The sequence below is a fragment of the Schistocerca piceifrons genome, chromosome 1 (genome assembly GCF_021461385.2).
Source record: "Schistocerca piceifrons isolate TAMUIC-IGC-003096 chromosome 1, iqSchPice1.1, whole genome shotgun sequence".
NCBI lineage: Eukaryota > Metazoa > Arthropoda > Insecta > Orthoptera > Acrididae > Schistocerca > Schistocerca piceifrons.
The window spans coordinates 775917137-775935312 of record NC_060138.1 but is presented as its reverse complement, the minus strand read 5'-3'; the positions used below and the strand labels follow the sequence as shown (position 1 = coordinate 775935312).

General features: G+C 40.2%; 1 protein-coding gene across 5 annotated transcripts in view; it reads right to left on the bottom strand.

The window, feature by feature from the left end:
• Positions 1 to 18176, bottom strand: part of LOC124712558 (dentin sialophosphoprotein) — a 231005-nt gene that overhangs the window by 20310 nt on the left and 192519 nt on the right. The window contains exons 13-14 of one of the 5 annotated variants that reach the window (XR_007005602.1): positions 4460 to 5056; positions 1510 to 1588 (exon numbers count right to left, since the gene is read on the bottom strand). The exons of 3 other annotated variants lie outside the window; for them this stretch is intronic. Coding sequence is in view for 1 of the 2 variants with exons in the window: in XM_047242882.1 (XP_047098838.1) it covers positions 5048 to 5056 (9 nt within the window). In the remaining variant the exon portion in view is untranslated. Of the gene's footprint in view, positions 1 to 1509; positions 1589 to 4226; positions 5057 to 18176 lie in introns of those variants that run through there. One more of the 5 variants, XM_047242882.1, reaches the window with a different exon arrangement.

Below are 18176 nucleotides of genomic sequence, written 5' to 3'. Positions count from 1 at the left end.
GTAACATGGTTAATACAAAGCTCTATGATGATTGTGCACTTACAAGGCATGTGTGCAACTGACAGAAAATGGCATAGCAAGCTGGAAGTTGATAGCTGGCTGCACCAAGAGGAAATCAATACAAAAAGACAAATTCATGCAGATCAGTGCATGTTGATTGTTGATTTTTATTGGAAGTTGTTGAGTATCAGGCTACCAGGCATATACAGGGTAGTATGTACATTTGGAGCCACCCTTCTAATACAAAAACTGCTGGAGAAACGAAAATTGAAAAATCAAGTGGTATGAGATGGGAGAGTGAAAAATCCCTGAGCCATTTTGGAAGCCACCTTGTTGGCTGCAAATCTTGATTTTTCAAATGAAAAAGGGGTCATGTGACATTAAATAGAAAATTAAATAATAAAAACCATTATGCCTTTCATTTGAAAGTAGCCTCAGTCAGTTCTGAGTTATTATTGATGTGTCTCCCTTAAAGACGCTGTGAAAACTGATGGCATTAACACAAGCCAATTGCATTGAGACAGCTGAGTAAAAACCATCACTCTCCCAGTGACATACTTTTTACAGATGATCTCTATGTGAATGGTGATGTAACTGAAGAAAATCACAGATAATAGTCAGGTGTCAACCAGCACAGGATGGATCCATAAAAGGTAGTCCGAGCATCAAAAGTGATGGTCTTGTGTGGAATATGGGGCTACCCTATTGCTACGTCATAGATGTTAACAGAGGTCCAGTGGAATGGCCACCATATTCTCCAGATTTAAATCCATTAGATTTCTCTCTGTAGAACACGTGAAGGCGACTGTGTATGAAACCACAGTGGTTTCTGCTCTCTGAGACTGCAGACGTGTGAGCAAGTTGCATTTGCATGAGTGTGTGTGTGTGCGTGTGTGTATGTGTATGTGTGTCTACTGCTGACAAAGGCCTTAATGGCCAAAAGCTATAATTGTGTGAATCTTTTTGTTGTGCCTATCGCGACTCAGCATCTCCGCTATATGGTGAGTAACATGTTGCATCAAAGATGGTAGCTTGCAAAATGATTGCCATGTAGTAATATAGTCTCAGGTTTCCCCCATCTCCCATTTCATACTACTTGACTTTAAATTTCTGTTTATCCATCAGTTTTTGTTTTATAATGGTGGTTCTACACCTATGGGAAACACTGCAGACCATACAAAGGTTTAAAAAGACTGAAGATGGTTTTCTTTTTCTTTTAAGTTGAATAAGATCTGAGGTCAAGGTGGTGAGCATATAATTTAACAGCCCCAATCTGCAATAGAGGGTTGCTTGATACACATTCATTTAACAGCAGATCTCTTTATGTCATATTTTAATGGCCTTCAGTAGTGGGTAAAAAATTAGATGTATTTCTTCTACTATACTGGTTTTCAAACTGTTGCTATTTAGAATATGAGTGTAGAGCATGTCCTTTGTACCACATAATGCAGTATGAACAGCACACAAATGTCACTACACCAACCAGAATGAGGTAGTTTTATGTCATACCTGAAATTAATAAGGTGTGTATCACATTCAGGATGTGCTTTTCATTTGGCATCATTTAGGAGCATTTGTGACTTCTGGACTGCTACAAACACGGTGAATATTATTCACAGTTCATAAATAAATAGTCTTTACAAAAATAATGGAATGTTCCATATTATTATCCATTCCTAACACATATGTTGAACATAGGCACAATAAAACTGGTTGCTTATAGTCTTTACAAAAATAAACAAAATTTAATAAAATCTAAATTCTGACTACTGATGAGGAAGCTACTCCATAGTATACAGGGTGGTCCCGAATTCATGGTACAAACTTTAATGGTAGGTGCAGGACATTGTAACAAGGATATATTGTATAGGAATGTATAGTCCCAGGTGACGCGGTGAGGCGTAAACAGGGGAAATGACGGCCGAAAGGAAAACGAAAGATTTTATTGAAATCGTTGTTGACAAGTGTCATGTTTACAGTAAGTGTTCAAAATTGCGTCCACCATGAGCGATACATGCTTGACAGCGTCGGTGCAGCGATTGGCGTACACGTTCAAAGATGCCTAGTATTTCACGCACACCTGCAGCAGCTACAGATATGCGAGCAACGAGATCCTCATCTGAGTCAACTGGAGTCTCATAAACAAGACTCTTAAGATGTCCCCATAAAAAGTAATCGAGGCAAGAGAAATCAGGAGATCGGGGTGACCAAGGGACTGGTCCACCACGCCCAATCCATCTAGCACCAAACGTGGCATTCAGGTAATTCCGTACAGCAGTGCTGAAGTGTGCTGGCGCTCCATCGTGCTGAAACCACATGCGGTTACGAATGGCGAGCGGAACATCTTGCAGCAGTTCTGGTAACACTTCTTGCAGAAAAATAAGATAGCTTTCGCCACAGAGTCGCGTGGGTAGTAAGTATGACCCAATCAAAAAGTCGTTCACAATACCAGCCCACACATTAATACCGAAACGTTGTTGATACGCATGTGGACGCGTTGCATGTGGATTATCTGTTGCCCACACATGGGAATTGTGCGCATTAAAGTCACCCTCGCGTGAAAATGTCGCTTCATCTGTAAATAGCACATGACCTACGAAATCCGGCTGCAACGCACATTGCTGCAACAACCACTGGCAGAAGTTCACGCGAAGAGGATAATCTGCCGGATTCAATGCTTGTACTTTTTGAAAATGGAAGGGGTGTAAGCGATTTTCATTTAACACTCTGCATACAGTCTGATGACTCACATGTACGTCACGCGCAACAGTTCTTGTGCTTGACTCGGGTCTATCAGCCACTATGTTCAAGATGCGTTCTTCCAGTCTTGGAGTGCGTACAGCTCTTAATCGACCAGCGTCATGTCTGTTGACGTCGAACGTACCTGTTTCACAAAGTTGACGATGTAACCGTTGAAAAATTCTATGATCCGGCATTCGTCGATTAGGATACTCCGCGCGATACATTCGTAACGCAGCTCTGGCGTTACCATTTGCACGGCCGTACATGTAATGCATGTCTGCTTTTTCTGCATACGTAAAGTCACCCATCGTCTACGGCAGCACAATTGTGAATGGCGCTTGTCCCTACTGCGATACATCATGTTCATCTACTGCCCTCTACCGGCAGTGACACCAACCGATCACTCCATTTCTCTTTCCCCTGTTTACGCCTCACCGCGTCACCTGCGACTATACATTCCTATACAATAACTCCTTGTTACAATGTCCTGTACCTACCATTAAAGTTTGTACCATGAATTCGGGACCACCCTGTATATTACACATGATCATATGAATACCAAAGACCTTCGATTATCACATTTAATAAACTGTTTTGATTTGGAAATTCAATTAACTGTAACAATAAAAAAAATCCACCACAACCACCACTACTACTACTACATATTGATTGTATAGTCCAGAAAACCAATGAATCCATTACTGACAAATTCAGAAGCATAAATGCCATAAAAGCAAGTCTCTATGAAGAAAACAATATTTATCACCTACATTTAATTTAATATATGTATAACCAAAAAAAGACGACCTGAGTTTTCAATGAAAACTTTAAAAACAGTAACAATAACTGCACAAAGTGCCAAAAAGAGCTCTCTTAACATATCAGAAATGACACTACAGGTGAAAGAAACACACAATTTAATTTAATTAGTGGTTAACTAATTTTCCCTCTTTGAGATTTATAAAGTGCCACACATGATGTGACTTACGGAACGAAAGTGCTGGCAGGTCGAGACACACACACACACACACACACACACACACACACACACACACATACACACACACACACACAAAATTCAAGCTTTCGCAACAAACTGTTGCCTCATCAGGAAAGAGGGAAGGAGAGGGAAAGACGAAAGGATGTGGGTTTTAAGGGAGAGGGTAAGGAGTCATTCCAATCCCGGGAGCGGAAAGACTTACCTTAGGGGGAAAAAAGGACAGGTATACACTCGCGCACACATACACATATCCATCCGCACATACACATACACATCTGACAACTAGTTAATGAGCTCAGTATGGGATGTGACCACCTCTGGCAGCAATACAGGCCTGACAATGATAGGGCACACTGTCAATGTTGCCATTAATTTCTTTCTGAACTGCTGCTCACAGGTCTGGGAGAGTGCTTAGTGGATGCTGACGTGCACCCCGTCCCCTTAGTGCATTCTAGACATGCTCTATAGGATTCAAATTGGGAGAGCAAACAGGCCATGCAGTATCTTCCATTTCCGAGGAAACATCAGGCACCCATGCTCTATGAGGTCGAGCATTATCGTCCATCAGTATGAAGTCTGGGCACACAGTATCTCTCAATAACCGCACATAGATGTCCCAAGATCTCGTCACGATACCTGACAGCAGTTAAACCTTACTAATTCACCTGCAAAATTTCATTGAGAGTTGTTTGAGTGGTCAACATGATCCCTGCTTACATAATAAGGGATCCTCCTTGAAAAATTAGCCCACGGTTTGACCATCCTTGTAGCATGTTGATGACTCCACTCTAGACGTTCCCTTCTGTGAAGATATATTGCAGGTACACATACAGCAGATTTGTGGCAATAAAGGCCACTCTGCTGAAGCCTTCTGTACACTGTTTGCCTCAATACAACACATCCAGGGAGGCTGCAAGGTCAGATGCCAGTTGCAGTGCAGTACTAAGGCGGTACCATCGTGCCCTTACAACCAATTAACGGTCCTCTATTTCTGATGTCACACATTGTCGGCCCTTGTCCTGGTCTTCAGGATACAGTTTTGGTCTCTATAAACTGCCGCTACATCCGAGAAACAACATAACAATTCACATTAATCCATCTGGCCACATCAGTTTGTGACTGTCCTGCTTCCATTCTTCCTATGGACACCCACAGCAGTCTCGTAAGCATCTTATCTGTGCCACACTGCAACATCTGTGATAAGTGTACACAGTGACTGTAGATGTGGTACTACCCGGCAAACAATACCCCATTTGATAGGTGCCCTGATGTCATCATTGGCGTCATCGTCAGTTGACTGGAATGCTACCTTCCCTGCAAAACACAATCGAAGGGACATTTGTTGACAGTTCGTACGATTATGTCCGAATTAGAGATAGAATGCCAGTGCTTTAATTCTGGACACCAGTGTATATACTATGGGCAGTATATGTTACATCTAGTATCTTTTGAATATCTCTCATTCACATTAATTTATATGACCACACAATATCCCCACAAGTATTAATTAATAGTTAGTTCACATTACTCGATATTCCTATACAGAGCAAGGCAGAAATACTGTAAAAAATAAATAAATATTCACTCATTTGAAGGCAAATAAAAATATACCAAAATAAGGAACAAAAAAATCCTTCATAAAAATCATAAACATAAATTAGTTCTCAACCCAAAGATTGGTTTGACTGTACAGTGCTTTGCTACAACCAATTTTAGGAGGAAGTATGTGCTTGTTTCCCTTAGAGTGGCTCATCTACCCAGTACAGACATCCTCAACTAAAATTCAAATGAAATAAAGGAGGCATCAAAGAAAGTGTCCAGTTTTCACAGAAAACAATTGCTTCTCAGACTGTACCAGTTACATTCAGGGTGCATACATACGACAGGAAAGCTCTCAGAAATTACGTTCATAATGAAAAGAATGAGTTAGATCCAATCAAGGAAAACATGACAATGCAGATATCATGCCCTAAGATCACATCTTGGAGGATCTGGAAGGTTCGCATACTGCTCATGTACCAGGAAAGCCATCAAGTCTGCAAATAATAGTGTCTTCCGATAGTCAGTCAACCTCTGTGTCATCTGTAATACACTTGGTCATGAGTGCAGCATATTTTGACATGCTGTGTGCAGTGTCGGCTGTCCGCAGTAAAGCACTTCATCAACAGTTGCATGATGTGTATTAACAGCTGCCTGACACGAACATATGGTTTTGACACTGGAATCTCCTTTTATAGTACAGATTAGTGCAATTCCTAGTGTGATACACAGTTTGAATTATAATCGATCTGCCAAGTATAAAATGTAATATAAATAGGTATTATATTGTGATTGGATGCATATTCCTTTTTGTCATCAATTCCAATGACGGCGATAGCTGAAAAGCATAAAACTGTATAAGGAGCTTAAATACATTTGCTACCTGTGAGAGGTGTTCAATATACAATGTAAAATTTTTTTCTGAAAGTGGGTTGGTTTTATTCAGGATTCCAATACACCATATTATTCCACACACTTTTGGTTACAAAACTCTATTTTTCAACATAATCTCCGTTCAATGTGACAGTCTTTTCCCAGTTTACTGGGAGGGCCTGTACACCTGCATGGTGCCACTATTCTGGTCAACAGTGAAGACAACATCTTGCCGCATCAATAAGTTCCCTATCACACAAGTATTGCTTCCCACAGGATTCATCCTTCATTGGGCCAAATAGATGGAAGTCAGAAGGTGCGAGATCCGGGTTGTAGGGTGGGTGAGGAAGAGCAGTCCAATGAACAATGAAATTTTTTAAGCTCTTCTCAGGTGAGCCCTTGCATTGTCATGGAGAAGGAGAAGTTTGTTTGCATTTTTGTGGTGATGAACATGCTGAACTCGTTTCTTCAATTTCCTGTGGGTTGCACAAAATACTTTAGAGTTGATTGTTGTACCATGAGGGAGGACATCAAATAAAATAACTCCTTCAGAGTCCCAGAAGAAACTTAAGTGGCTGAGGGTGCAGCTTTGGACTTTTTCTTTAGAGGAGAGGTATCTGCACATTCCAACATTAAAGGAGTCACAGCTTTGTGCAGCCGGCCAGGAGATCGGACAGTTTTGCGCGAGCATGTTGTGATGGTGACAGGTGCCCTACCCAATGGCTCACCACTTTGCTCACTGCCAGGTCTCTGTAGACATTCTGCAGGTGCCTATGAATATCAGTGATGCTCTGGTTTTCCACCAAAAGAAACTAAGTAACAATCATTGCTTGGAAAGTATCTCCATTACAGACACCATTCTGAAGGCTATATATAGCATATCCACCTACTAGAACTTAATGAAACTATAGGGGCTGAGGCAGGACCATTCCACGATGTCCCACAACAAACTCCGCATTTTCTCAACCAAAATTTGGCGTGAAAAAAAAACTCTGAATGAGAAAAAATCTCTTTGATTGAACATTGGTTTTAAAATCTAGATATGGGAAGGTAGCATACAGTTATGATACTTTTCCATATTGAACTTCTTTTATACTTCTACTATTTCTCTTTGTTCATGTGCACAATTTTTCAATCACACCACTGACATAAAATTGTAATGCCAACAGGGATAGCAAATAACACATCATTCTACTAACTGTGTGGGTATAGTACAGTAATGGTACGTCACTCCACGATGCTTCTACTCTATGCCAGAATTCATCAAACACAGTGGCTGGCAAGTTGAGACATGCCAGTCTCTCAGCCATGCATAACCAGATGTTTTCAGTGAGTGAGAGATCTGGAGAATGTGAATGCTAGGGCAACAATCCGATCAGGATAGCACAAGAAAACATCAACAGAGACCTTGAAGATAGGGCACAGGAGCTGACCTTGACAACATCACAAATATCACTCTCGCTATCCAAATTACCAGCTATGCAAACAAAAGATGATGTGCTGTGTACATAATAGCACTCCACATTATCATACCTGCTGGTGGGCCCTTATGACAATGACAAATGTAATCTGGCAATCTTTATTCCCCTTGAAGCCTTCATACACAGGTATGTCTACTGTGAAGTTGTACTGATACTGGTGTTTGTGCATGGCTATCAACCTCTATCTACTGACACATCAGGAGACTGCACAACAATGGTAGCCATGATTACAGTCCATTGCGCTCAAGAGGTCATTGCACTGTCTATGTGGATGCTATCTTGCTGTAAACAAGCCCATTTCCAGACTCAAGATATGTGACATGGCTGTACAATCCTGCATGGACAAGTGAATTCTATGTATATTCTCATGGACTAAAGTTGTGTGGGGCCACTGATTTCCTGTGTGACATTGAATAAGGCCCTCGTGATCACAACAGTTCCATATTCACATGACAGTCGTCATGGGATCCTGACCTATGATGAGCAGCAACAACATGTAACGATAAACCACTGTCTTCATAGACCGCGACCCAGCCCTGTCGAGTTCCAACACATGCTGGTTGATTTTTCTGCTCACACAAGGTGTAACACAACTCTCTCGCAGATTACTAATATCCTAATGTGATTTATGAATGAGTAACTCATTGCATAACATTTTTCTTATACACAGAATGTAGACAGTGTCATTCTAACCTACTTTGAACAGCTGTGCTAAAATTCTGTTCTAACTAATTGTACAGATAAGCATGCACTACACTTAATGTCAATTTGATGTTTGTTAATGTGAGTGTATGCTTTCCCGGCGTATACAGCTGGCGAAGAGTTCTCGTGCTTCCAGCCGGGTGGCGGTGTCCCCGAGAACTCTTCGCCAGTTGATGTTTGTTGCATGCCATCTTCATGTTAGTGCAATTTTAATGCCCAGCAGAATAATTTGGCTTTGTAGCCACTGCTTATATCTATCCTGAATGTGTGCAGTTCTGGGTGAAGAGGATTTTTAAGTGAGTTCAGTGAGTATACACTGTGTAGCATACTCCAAATGCCCTACATACTTGTAACTCCTTGGACGAAAAGATGAACTGTCTTTGGTCAGTGAATGTGTGTTTTACAAGTGCTCTAATATGCATCATCGTTAGAGTCTGCGCAAGATACAGTCTCTAGAAGAGCGTAGCATTCCAAAGGATTGGAAAAGGGCACAGGTCATCCCCGTTTTCAAGAAGGGACGTCGAACAGATGTGCAGAACTATAGACCTATATCTCTAACGTCGATCAGTTGTAGAATTTTGGAACACATATTGTGTTCGAGTATAATGACTTTTCTGGAGACTAGAAATCTACTCTGTAGGAATCAGTATGGGTTTCAAGAAAGACGGTCATGTGAAACCCAGCTCGCGCTATTCGTCCACGAGACTCAGAGGGCCATAGACACGGGTTCACAGGTAGATGCCGTGTTTCTTGACTTCCGCAAGGTGTTCGATACAGTTCCCCACAGTCGTTTAATGAACAAAGAAAGAGCATATGGACTATCAGACCAATTGTGTGATTGCATTGAGGAGTTCCTAGCTAACAGGACGCAGCATGTCATTCTCAATGGAGAGAAGTCTTCCGAAGTAAGAGTGATTTCAGGTGTGCCGCAGGGGAGTGTCATAGGACCGTTGCTATTCACAATATACATAAATGACCTTGTGGATGACATCGGAAGTTCACTGAGGCTTTTTGCAGATGATGCTGTGGTGTATCGAGAGGTTGTAACAATGGAAAATTGTACTGAAATGCAGGAGGATCTGCAGCGAATTGACGCATGGTGCAGGGAATGGCAATTGAATCTCAATGTAGACAAGTGTAATGTGCTGCGAATACACAGAAAGATAGATCCTTTATCATTTAGCTACAAAATAGCAGGTCAGCAACTGGAAGCAGTTAATACCATAAATTATCTGGGAGTACGCATTAGGAGTGATTTAAAATGGAACGATCATATAATGTTGATCGTCGGTAAAGCAGATGCCAGACTGAGATTCATTGGAAGAATCCTAAGGAAATGCAATCCGAAAACAAAGGAAGTAGGTTACAGTACGCTTGTTCGCCCACTGCTTGAATACTGCTCAGCAGTGTGGGATCCGTACCAGATAGGGTTGATAGAAGATATAGAGAAGATCCAACGGAGAGCAGCGCGCTTCGTTACAGGATCATTTAGTAATCGCGAAAGTGTTACGGAGATGATAGATAAACTCCAGTGGAAGACTCTGCAGGAGAGACGCTCAGTAGCTCGGTACGGGCTTTTGTCAAAGTTTCGAGAACATACCTTCACCGAAGAGTCAAGCAGTATATTGCTCCCTCCTACGTATATCTCGCGAAGAGACCATGAGGATAAAATCAGAGAGATTAGAGCCCACACAGAGGCATACCGACAATCCTTCTTTCCACGAACAATACGAGACTGGAATAGAAGGGAGAACCGAAAGAGGTACTCAAGGTACCCTCCGCCACACACCGTCAGGTGGCTTGCAGAGTATGGATGTAGATGTAGATGTAGATGTAGACCGACGAGCAGTGACCAATTTGCTTCCAGAGCACTTGGCAAGATCATTCGTGTGTTTGGAAAGGGAGGCCAACAGTGTTTGCCCCCTTTTGGTCAGTTGGTGACACAGAACTGAGGCGCATGCTCTGCAATTTTCACGAACAATTTTACAGAAACTATCCAGTAAAAAAAAATTATTTTTGCATTACTTATAGCTTTATATATCAGCTTCAAAATCATATGCCCATCATTTTGTTAATGACCATAGTTATTATGATATTTGTATGTAAGTAAGTCACTGGGCCAAATTCAAAAAAGATTGCAATGAAAAACAGGAGCCACTATGATTTTGGATTTGGTTCATGTAACATAGTATGTTGTTGTGTATGAAATTTAGCTGACATCAAATTTTTCTTTAGACTTGGGTGGAGATCTCTATCTGTCAACTATCTCGAGAAAATTGATCTGATGTAGCATACTCATTTGTGATCACACATACCAGTAGTACAGCTAGAGTGAAATATCCACAACGTTCCTCACATTTCATGAACGGTTTGAGATACTGACATGAGATTTTGGCATGTACTAGCACGCAAAGAGGAACATATTTTGCCATATGGTTATTAAGCAGGACTTCATTATCTACTGTATTATTCCACTGACTACAGACTCTTTCGATAAAAGAATGTAATTTTTAAGGGCTATGGACAGCTGGTGAAACAAGAAATGCTACGGGTTTTGGAACAATGTAAGTGAAGACATTTCACATTTATTTCTGCATTGAGGATGTGCTTTTTCATAAGCTATTGACCTTACTTTTCCCCACTTCCGCACTTAATAAACCACTGTTTCAGAATTTTCTCACAATTGCATCTGCACTGTGTTTTGGCAAAAGAAACAAATTTTAACATGGCAACATGAAAAATGTGTAGTTTTTACACAAAATTTGCCACTCATAACGCTTCTCTGAAAGTTACAAATGGTTAACAAGTCAAGTGAAAATAAATCACTATTTTGTTGCATTTTCAGTGGAATTCTTTTCAGATACTAACAAAAGCAGAGATGACAGTACATCTTTCTGGATGGCCACCATGTGTGGGTGTGGAGGGGTTCCACTTAATATTTAGTAAAGATGTGAGTGTTGGCTTCAGTTTAGAACAGCACTTGCCCTGCAGCTCTCAACATTTCCCCTACAGCATTGCCTGTAACCCGTACTATTGCCACTCTCCTAATGCATGTCCTGCCAACTGCACTTCTACTGGCTATGTTATTCTGTGCTCACTCAACATGTTGGAACTTCAAGAGATCAAAGAAATTTAGTGTCCTTATGCTCTATGCTGAATGGTGTGTTGAACAATGCAAATAGCTCTTCAACCATAGTTTCATGCCATCAGAAAATAAAAATATGATATCAACATCATCCGGAAGTATATTACTATATTTTAAACCCTATTTTTTTCCTTGTAAAAACTAAATATCTGTTTTTGTTGTGGTCTTCAGGCCTGAGACTGGTTTGATGCAGCTCTCCATGCTACCCCATCCTGTGCAAGCTTCTTCATCTCCCAGTACCTACTGCAACCTACATCCTTCTGAAACTGTTTAGTGTATTCATTTCTTGGTCTCCCTCTACGATTTTTACCCTCCACACTGCCCTCCAATACTAAATTGATGATCCCTTGATACTTTAGAACATGTCTTACCAACCAATCCCTTCTTCTAGTCAAGTTGTGCCACAAACTTCTTTTTTCCCCAATCCTATTCAATACCTCCTCATTAGTTATGTGATCTACCCATCTAATCTTCAGCATTCTTCTGTAGCACAACATTTCAGAAGCTTCTATTTTCTTGTCCAAACTAGTTATAGTCCATGTTTCACTTCCATACATGGCTACACTCCATACAAATACTTTCAGAAACGACTTCCTGACATTTAAATCTATACTCGAAGTTAACAAATTTCTCTTCTTCAGAAACGCTTTCCTTGCCATTGCCAGTCTACAATTTATATCCTCTCTACTTCGACCATGATTAGTTATTTTGCTCCCCAAATAGCAAAACTCCTTTACTACTTTAAGTGTCTCATTTCCTAATCTAATTCCCTCAGCATCGCCCGACTTAATTCAACTACATTCCATTATCCTCGTTTTGCTTTTGTTGATGTTCATCTTATATCCTCCTTTCAAGACACAATCCATTCCGTTCAACTGCTCTTCCAAGTCCTTTGCAGTCTCTGACAGAATTACAATGTCATTGGCGAACCTCAAAGTTTTTATTTCTTCTCCATGGATTTTAATACCTACTCCGAATTTTTCTTCTGTTTCCTTCACTGCTTGCTCAATATACAGATTGAATACCATCGGGGATAGGCTACAACCCTGTCTCACTTCCTTCCCAACCACTGCTTCCCTCTCATGTCCCTCGTCTCTTATATCTGCCATCTGGTTTCTGTACAAATTGTAAATAGCCTTTCGCTCCATTTATTTTATCCCTGCCACCTTCAGAATTTGAGAGAGAGTATTCCAGTCAACATTGTCACAAGCTTCCTCTAAGTCTACAAATGCTAGAAATGTAGGTTTGCCTTTCCTTAATCTACCTTCTAAGATAAGTCGTAGGGTCAGTATTTCCTCACATGTTCCAATATTTCTAAGGAATCCAAACTGATCTTCCCCGTGGTCGGCTTCTACCTGTTTTTCCATTCGTCTGCAAAGAATTCGCGTTAGTATTTTGCATCCGTGACTTATTAAAATGATAGTTCGGTAATTTTCACATCTGTCAGCACCTGCTTTCTTTGGGATTGGAATTATTATATTCCTCTTGAAGTCTGAGGGAATTTTGCCTATCTCTTACATCTTGCTCACCAGATGGTAGAGTTTTGTCAGGACTGGCTCTCCCAAGGCTGTCAGTAGTTCTAATGGAATGTTGTCTACTCCCGGGGCCTTGTTTCTACTCAGGTCTTTCAGTGCTCTGTCAAACTCTTCACGCAGTATCGTATCTCCCATTTCATCTTCATCTACATCCTCTTCCATTTCCATAGTTTTGTCCTCAAGAACATCGCCCCTGTATAGAGCCTCTATATACTCCTTCCACCTTTCTACTTTCCCTTCTTTGCTTAGAACTGGGTTTCCATCTGGGCTCTTGATATTCGTGCAAGTGATTCTCTTTTCTCCAAAGGTCTCTTTAATTTTCCTGTAGGCAGTATCTATCTTACCCCTGGTGAGATAAGCCTCTACATCCTTACATTTGTCCTCTAGCCATCCCTGCTCAGCCATTTTGCACTTCCTGTCGATCTCATTTTTGAGACGTTTGTATTCCTTTTTGCCTGCTTCACTTACTGCATTTTTGTATTTTCTCCTTTCATCAATTAAATTCAGTATCTCTTCTTTTACCCAAGGATTTCTACTAGCCCTTGTCTTTTTACCTACTTGATCCTCTGCTGCCTTCACTATTTCATTCCTCAAAGCTACCCATTCTTCTTCTACTGTATTTCTTTCCCCCATTCCTGTCAATTGTTCACTTATGCTCTCCCTGAAACACTGTACAACCTGTGGTTTAGTCAGTTTACCCAGGTCCCATCTCCTTAAATTCCCACCTTTTTGGAGTTTCTTCAGTTTTAATCTACAGTTCATAAACAATAGATTGTGGTCAGAGTCCACATCTGCCCCTGCAAATTTCTTACAATTTAAAACCTGGTTCCTAAATCTCTGTCTTACCATTATAATCTATCTGAAACCTGTCAGTATCTCCAGGCTTCTTGCATGTATACAACCTTCTTTTATGATTCTTGAACCAAGTGTTAGCTATGATTAAGTTGTGCTCTGTGCAAAATTCTATCAGGCGGCTTCCTCTTTAATTTCTTACACCCAATCCATATTCACCTACTACGTATCCTTCTCTCCCTTTTCCTACTACCGAATTCCAGTCACCCATGACTATTAAATTTTCGTCTCCCTTCACTATCTGAATAATTTCTTTTATTTCATCATACATTTCTTCAATTTCTTCGTCATCTGCAGAGCTAGTTGGCATATAAACTTGTACTACTGTAGTAGGTGTGAGCTTCGTGTCTATCTTTGCCACAATAATGCATTCACTATGCTGTTTGTAGTAGCTTACCCGTACTCCTATTTTTTTTATTCATTATTAAACATACTCCTGCATTACCCCTATTCGATTTTGTGTTTATAACCCAGTATTCCCCTGACCAAAAGTCTTGTTCCTCCTGCCAGCAAACTTCACTAATTCCTACTATATGTAACTTTAATCTATCCATTTCCCTTTCTAAAGTTTCTAGCCTACCTGCTCGATTAAAGGATCTGACATTCCACAATCCAATCCGTAGAACGCCAGTTTTCTTTCTCCTGATAACGACGTCCTCCTGAGTAGTCCCCGCCCTGAGATCCGAATGGGGGACTATTTTACCTCCGGAATATTTTACCCAAGAGGACGCCATCATCATTTAACCATACAGTAAAGTTGCATGCCCTCGGGAAAAATTACGGTTGCAGTTTCCCCTTGCTTTCAGCTGTTCGCAGTACCAGCATAGCAAGACCGTTTTGGTTAGTGTTACAAGGCCAGATCAGTCAATCATCCAGACTGTTGCCCCTGCAGCTACCGAAAAGGCTGCTGCCCCTCTTCAGGAACCACATGTTTGTCTGGCCTCTCAACAAATACCCCTCCGTTGTGGTTGCACCTACGGTACGGCTATCTGCATCGCTGAGGCACGCAAGCGTCCCCATCAACGGCAAGGTCCATGGCTCTTGGGGGGAACGCTAAATATCTATCTGAGATGATTTAATGTAGGGGAAGCAGGTCCCAGACTCAGATTTATTAGTACATCTCAATGAAAAGTTAATTTGTGTACAGGTGGGCCTACCAAAATATTCTTGTTTGACCAATTCTCCATAATTTTTCAACAATCTAGCATCCCTAATTTGTTGAACTATCAGAAGGGATAGCAAGTATTCAGAGAGAAGCTGTGCGGTGCATTTAGTAACTGGCAAGAATGGCACAGAAATGCGCAACAAATTGCAGTTGGGGACAACAAGAAAAGCAATTTGCATTATGGAACAGTATACTAACAATATTCTGAGGGCCCAAAGACTGACAAATGTAAAGACACGATACTCCTTCCAAGCTATATCTTTCACAATGACTAAAATAATTAGAGAAATACAGGCTTATTAAGAAGGAGTACCAACAATCTTCCATCCCATTTATCATCCTCAAACAAAATAGGGAGTATAGACATATTCTGTAAATGGTAAATAAAAATGAAAGAGGAAGAGACAGAAGTCAGTAAGTCTCCCTTGACCTTTGGTTCTTGGTGACTTTTCCAAACTCTCCCCATTTCCTATGCCTCGTCAGTCTTTTTTATTCAGCCCTCTTTCTTCCCCTTCAACCTTTCTGCCAGAAGAAGGAGCCACTGGTTCTGAAAGCTTTCAAATGTTCTTAACCTCTATATATACGTGTAGTCTCCCGCTGTCACTTGGTGGTACACTTCTTAAAGAAAAACGTTAAGGATCATACACACAGTTGCAGAAGGGAAAGAAGAGTCATTCCATAATCTGGACCAGAAAAATAGAAAAAGCACAAAGAAAGATTCAAATAGTTTATTTCAAACCATTTCCCAAACTTTGTGTTGACTTTTCCTTACCTTCAGCATTATCTGTAAATCCTTTCATTTTCTCATCGCTCATGTTTATTCCAATACAGCATGGCGAGAATTTAAAATGCTATGCACTGGACAGTATTTTTAAATATACTCTTCCACAGAAAATATTTTCAGCGTAATTTTTTACTTTCATTTTAAACAGGTGCCCATTTGTATTTTCAAATAAGACTTTCTGTAGTACGTCAATCAGGGTGAGGTATAGCAAAAACATTTATTTACTGGAGATGGTTACTTTTTAACATGTACATCTGAGAAAAAATAGGTATACTGACATCATAAGTGAAAGGAAAGATGTGTTCACATAAGAAGACAGCAATAATAATAACCAGAGTTCACCCACAAAAGCCAGAAGTCTTGGGCAGTGAAAATATAGTATCTTTCCAAGTGTTTAAGAGGTGAAAAGATACTTTTAAAATTAGGCACCATATTTCAATAACGCACTGCTATCAAAACAACTGGTAACATTGGATTGGAAGAACTGACGGAGCCAGTGTGAGAGAACTGGGGAACTGTATTCAGGTGAAAAATCAAACTGTGTGTCGCACTATAGCAAACTATACGTGAGTTTCATATTTCATATTCGTCCTGGATGATGTTCTGTGCTCCAACTGTGGTCAAAATTATAGTTGGGGGTGGGGGGTTCCATCTAGGACAAGAGTACTGATGAATAAAACTTTCCTTCATGCAATGGTCCTTGAAAGAACTGTGGTCCTCATTCCAAATACCTGCAAGTGTAACTGCAGTGGAAACCAATTTTTCACTGTCAAACTGAATAAACATTTGCACATGGCCTAAGATAATGAAAAGGGCATTTATAATGTTTGTTTATAACAAAAAAATAACAGTATGACAACCTCATCCTTCAAATTTGTAAGAGGTGTCACTGAAATTTAAAACAATGATGTTAATGTACTTGCTAAATGCAGATCCCTGTTATGTGTAAACAACATACCTGAAAACATGGTTTCCATCACTGGCAAAATTCAATAAGATCCTTCATTATTGTCAAAAGAAATTTTGCTTTGGTGACATTAGTAAGCTGAGGACAGAAAATTGCACAAATTCAAAGACTGTAAATGGCTGCAAGAATTCTGTCATTGTAGAACAAGAAACATAATTGTAAATTCTGGTGGTTCCTGTTGGGATGACACTTCCTAACTACTTCTAGATCCTAGCATATGTCCACAGTGAATACAAGTGACATGAAATTTGAGATAGGTCATCCAGAAAGAAAAAAAAAATACTGTTGTGGGGATACAATAACTTACATTTGTGGTGTTGTAAGAGAACTGCTTTAGCTAAGAATATGTACTGTTTGCATTTTGTTGTAAGTAGTACATAATTGATATAGTCATTTCATGTAACATTCAAGCCATGATTAATTGTTCAAATGGATGAATGCTGCAGCAGATTATAACACAAAATATATGACATTTACAGAGACAAATCACAACGTAAACCAATGACTCACAGATGGGCAACACTGCCCAATATAGAGCATGTATGTTGTCACAATGAAAACAAAGTGACACAGACATTGGTCAAAAGGGCCTAGGAAGCAAAAACTGGAGAAATGGATTTTTCAATAAGTGCAATAATCTGTCACATGCTGGCTAACATCTCACAGCAAAATTATACACCAATGTACAAATCAGAACAAGCTGACTATAATCTGTTCATCATAAGAATAAACCTAATGTAAACAAACATAAACATCATGACTGGTCAGAAGCCGTAGCGCGCACACACACACTGGTGTTGTTATGCTCTTGGAAGTAGGTACTACTTAGGTATTAGATATATTATTACTAAGTTACAAAAAATGAATCTTTATGATATTGACAGCCATCAACGTTTTTCTTAATCACACTTCAGCTACATAGTTTTTATTTCAAAAATCGTGTAGAGCCACAGTCTCTGCAGTGTTGTGCTCTGATTGTCGCACTGTTAATGCACAGAATTAAAATGGCTGAGGCTGCTTTCTGTACCATAGTGAAATATGCTGTGGAATATGGTAAAGTGCTGAGACATAGGTTGTTCTTGATGTTTTTCATAAACTTATGGAGGTACTTGGCTTTGAAGTTTTCCCACCCACTGTATGTAACACACCTGATGTAATTATTTACTTGCCCCGTATGTGTAGGGCAGTCGGTAGCGTACTGGAATGTTAGCCAAGTACAGATTAAGCTTCGCTGGTTCAAGTCTCCCCAGTTTAATTTTTTTTTCCTGGTTCAACTTGAAATACCTACATCTCTTTACTGTATGGTAAAATGATGATGGCGTCCTCTTGGGTAAAATATTCCGGAGGTAAAATAGTCCCCCATTCGGATCTCAGGGCGGGGACTACTCAGG